This window comes from Lepisma saccharinum, chromosome 1 (assembly GCF_977018435.1).
Source record: "Lepisma saccharinum chromosome 1, izLepSacc3.1, whole genome shotgun sequence".
In the NCBI taxonomy this organism is placed as follows: Eukaryota; Metazoa; Arthropoda; class Insecta; order Zygentoma; family Lepismatidae; genus Lepisma; species Lepisma saccharinum.
The window spans coordinates 65,753,145-65,757,748 of record NC_139229.1 but is presented as its reverse complement, the minus strand read 5'-3'; the positions used below and the strand labels follow the sequence as shown (position 1 = coordinate 65,757,748).

At 38.8% G+C, this 4,604-nt stretch overlaps 1 protein-coding gene across 1 annotated transcript; it reads left to right on the top strand.

Annotated features, from left to right (window-relative positions):
* The first annotated feature begins 665 nt into the window (after nucleotides 1-665).
* LOC145983657 (CGG triplet repeat-binding protein 1-like) lies at nucleotides 666-1,205 on the top strand. The gene has a single exon (XM_083116717.1). It carries the CDS (start codon nucleotides 666-668, stop codon nucleotides 1,203-1,205), a length of 540 nt encoding a protein of 179 aa, XP_082972843.1.
* Nucleotides 1,206-4,604: the final 3,399 nt, after the last annotated feature.

Here is a 4,604-nt window from a genome sequence, read left to right as displayed (position 1 = left end):
GAATACGTTAAATTCAGTAAACACTAAACAAACGGACCGGTTAAAATATCACAGCAACGCAACAAACAACACGTCCTCTCCCAACATGAAAACTGATCGCAGGAAGAATCGCCCGATAAGCGGCAACACCGTGATAAATAGGGCTCGGATTTTTATGTAAATAAATATTTTTTCTGCGAGTAGATATGACCTCGTAAGTGAGTTACAAATTCCGATCATAGTAACTGGAGCCTATATATCAAATTTTATTTCACATAAAAAAACATATTTTCCAATTTTTTTTATGTAAATACATATTTCTTAATATTCGCTCATAAATGCATAAAATGAATGTTTTGTCCCAAAAATTTCACATAAAATTTCGTATCTACTTAAATTTTCTTATCTTTTTAAGATTTCCCAGAAAAAAATCAAAAGGGTTTTTTTTTATAGTCGCTGTATTTATTTTCTCATCTTAGAGAGGGAAAAATTTCTGCAAGACCTGGCAACAGTATCCAGTCTGGATGTAACGAATTGTCCATACTGAGAGGTAAAACGTAAGCTCAACGTTCAGTAGTGGACAGATTGTTCCACAGTATTTGCTTGGCGTGGTACTGCGTGGGAGAAGCACTAATGTGTTTCGTTCGAAAGGTGCGAGTTTTCTGTAAGTGTGTGCGTGTTTGAAAATGCCGAAAGTGAAATCTGCACCAAGCTATCGTTTGCAGCAATATGTTGCAGAATTCAAGAACACATTTACCACTGATGGAAAGCTACTCTTTTGTCAGCCCTGTGGAAAAGCCATAACAGCAGAACAGCGATCTCAGGTAACCCAACATGTGAATGGCAGTAAACATATTGCTGCAGCTGTGCGTGTGAAAAGCAAACAATCCCTTATTGGTGACACCATCCCAAGTTCGTCCCAAGAACCATCCAAGTTTTCTCGTTATTGTGCGGATTTGTGTATGGCTTTTGTTTCTGCTGACATACCGCTTTATAAGGTGAATCATCCTCAGCTGCGAAATTTTTCAGGCAAATACACAAACATCGACACCCCAGATGAGTCTACTTTAAGGAAATGTTACCTCCCAAAGTGTTACGAAGAAACGATGCAGAAAATTCGTTATATCTGTGAGAATGAAAAAATCTGGGTCAACATAGATGAAAGTACGGACTCAAGTGGTAGGAAAGTGGGAAATGTAGTTGTTGGGTTATTGAAAAATGATTAAACAATTTCAAGTAAATCTTTTCTTTTAACGTGCCAAGAACTGTGTGCCACAAATCATGTTACAATTGCTAGATTGTTCAATGAAGCCATGCAGATATTGTGGCCAAGTGGGGTGAAGTTCGACAATGTTTTACTTTTGCTCACAGATGCTGCAGCATATATGAAGAAAGCAGCAGAAGGTCTTTCAGTCAGTTATCCTAAAATGACTCATGTTACGTGCATTGTTCATGGATTGCATAGGGTATGTGAAGAAATCAGAAATGTATATCCTAATGTAGATAAATTGGTTTCGAATGGAAAAAAGGTGTTTGTGAAATCGCCAACAAGAATTGAAATCTTCAAAAAGGAAAATCCCCAAACACCGTTGCCACCCACACCTGTAGTTACGCGGTGGGGAACATGGCTTAATGCTGTTGCATACTATGCAGAAAATTTTGAAGAATTTTCATCTGTTGTTAATGGACTGAATAAAGATGATGCTTCTTCAATTGAAATTCTTCAAGGTATGTTGAGTGACTCTACATTAAGAAATGACCTGGCTTATATTTCTGCAAATTTGAGTTTCCTATGTAATACGATCAAGAAACTAGAAGCAACGGACATTCCTTTGTCAGAAGCAGTTAAAGAAGTTCGTGAAGTGGAGAGCAAGCTCAACAAACTTAATGGACCAAAGGCACAATTGCTTCGCAGAAAACTCCAAGATGTCATTGCAAAAAATTCCGGCTTTAAAATGATGTGTAACATTTCGAATGTATTGGACGGTGAACAGGAAGACAATATTGGATATTTAAGTGCGAGTGAAATATCATGCCTTAAGTATGCGAGGTTGACTTCATGTGATGTAGAACGAACATTTTCGCAGTATAAGGCACTGTTTCGAGACAATCGTCAGTCCTTTGTAATGGACAATTTGAAGATGACAGTTGTGGTGTATTGTAATTCACCATTTTTCAGCAAAACATGCTAATTTCATCTGGTGAGTAGAGCTGTTTTAAGCAGAAATTTTCAACATTTTTAGCACATAAAAATGCACATTTTCCATGTTTAAGTACATAAAGTGTAAATATTTTCCATATTTTGAGAACATAAAAAATAAATATTTTTCTGATTTTTAGCACCTAAAAATCCGAGCCCTAGTGATAAACGTTTTCTGTTGCTAGGTAACCAGAGCTTGGGTGAAGCACTGGGACGATTTTGATTGGCTCGCATGCCAGCAACCCACCCTGCCGCAGTAAATTAGAGCCGCTTTCTCCACGTGCTTCCCAAGCGTCAATACCAAACTAATTTTGCGACAGGTATAGTACTTAATTTCTCCGAATGCGTATGGAGCATTGTTGTATGTAACCACAGACTAAGAAACGGAGGAAAGACAACGTTAATACCTATTTCGTTCTTTCTATCTTGACTAAAAAATATTGTTATTGCATAAATAGTGAAAAGACGCTATAAAATCAGAGATAAAACAGCAAATATTCATCATCTACTTTACGTTATTGTAATCAATAGATCGCGAGTTCGATACTCAGTGGAGGCAAATAGTGGTTTGGTCCCACTTTAAAATGCAGGTCCAATCCAAATTAGCTTACCTTTTTTTGTACTGTCATTCAAAGCAGTATGTTCTCAATCTAATCTCGGCGGAAAATATTGATTGATTGATTTGCTTTATTTTACTTCGCTTTTTGTGCCACTTTTGGCTAATTTGCAAAGATGGGGATGAGTGATGATGTGATGAAATTGATGAATGGACACTCCCAAACATCCATGCCCAGGCCGGGATTCGAACCTTAGCGTCGTAGAGCGATGTGCTAACCACTCCGCCACGGGAGCCGGCTTTCGGGGGAAATAAATAGCCATCATTGGCCGATATCGGCAGTCACACGAAAGACAGAAGTGAAGAGGATAAGTATAAATTGCTGATTCCCCTTCGCACTTGACCGTAGATAAAACAAAGCTAATTTCACAGTGACCTTCATCCCCCGTTTCCAAGAACCCCGCTACTACCTGACCCAGCATTAGTGAGGCGGGGGGATTAAAAACACCCACCTATCTTACCACCACGAGTTTCAAGCAAAATTGGCAATGAATGGTTGATTTCCCACCTTGATGGTCACATTTGGGTTCAGCTTTCACTTGCATGCCTATGATCTTGCCATCTGCTTCCCAGGAGGGTGGGGATTTATGATCCAGAGTTTCTAGGAAAATCTATATAACTCCTGTGTTGGTCTCCCAATCTGTCACAAGGAAAGATGAACAAACTTTAAAAAGGACAAATGTTGAGAAGAGCTGTTCCCTTTGCACACTGTTCTAGCCACTGAAAATCTTTGGTATCGGATGGTAGCAGTAAAAGAAAATCAACCGATACTCACCGATGCCGATACCACCGGTATCGGCCAATATTGTTGGATAACTTTAACCACTTCAAGCATTCAGCAAAAGAGATTGTTCGATAACTTCAGCATGTGAAAGCATTCTGCAGAAGAGATTGTTCGATAACTTAAGCCTGTTCAAGCATTTTACAGGCGAGAGATTGTTCGATAACATCAGCGTTTTCAAGCATTCTGCGAGAGAGAATATTTGATAACTTCAGCATATTCAAGAATTCTGCAGGAGACAATTCTCGATAGCTTCTACATATTCAATCATTCTGCACGAGAGATTGTTCGATAACTTCAGCATATTCAAGCATTATGCCTGAGAGATTGTTCGATAACTTCAGCATGTGAAAGCATTCTGCAGAAGAGATTTTTCGATAACTTCAGCATGTTTAAGTATTTTGCAGGAGAGATTGTTCGATAACTTCTGCATGTTCAAGCACTATGCAGGAGCCAATCTCGATTGCTTCAGCATTATCAATCACACTGAATGAGTCAATTCTTGATAGCTTCGGCATGTTAAAACATTCTGCAGGAAAGATTGTTCGATTGGTTCAGAATGTTCAAGCATTCTGCAGCAGAGATTGTTCGAGAACTTCAGCATGTTCAAGCATTCTGCAGGTGAGATAATTCGATATCTTTACCATGTTCAAGTATTCTGAAGGAAAAATTGTTCGATAACTTCAGCATGTTCAAGCATTCTGCAGGAGAGAATGTTCGATAACTTCAGCATGTTTAAGCATTCTGCAAGACAGATTGTTTGATAACTTCAGCATGTTCAAGCATTCTGCAAGAGAGATTGTTCGATAACTTCACCATGCTGAAGCCTTCTCCAAGAGAGATTGTTCGATATCTTCATCATGTTTAAGCATTCTGCAAGAGAGATTGTTCGATAGCTTCAGCCTGTCCAAGCTCTCTGCAAGAGAGATTGTCCAGTAACTTCAGCATGTTCAAGCATTCTGCAGGAGAGAAATTGTTCTAAAACTACAGCATGTTCAGGAATTCTGCAAAAGAGATTGTTCGATAAC

Coding starts and splice junctions, on each gene's coding strand:
- LOC145983657 (XM_083116717.1), top strand. CDS start 666: ATGCCGAAAGTGAAATCTGCACCAAGCTATCGTTTGCAGCAATATGTT.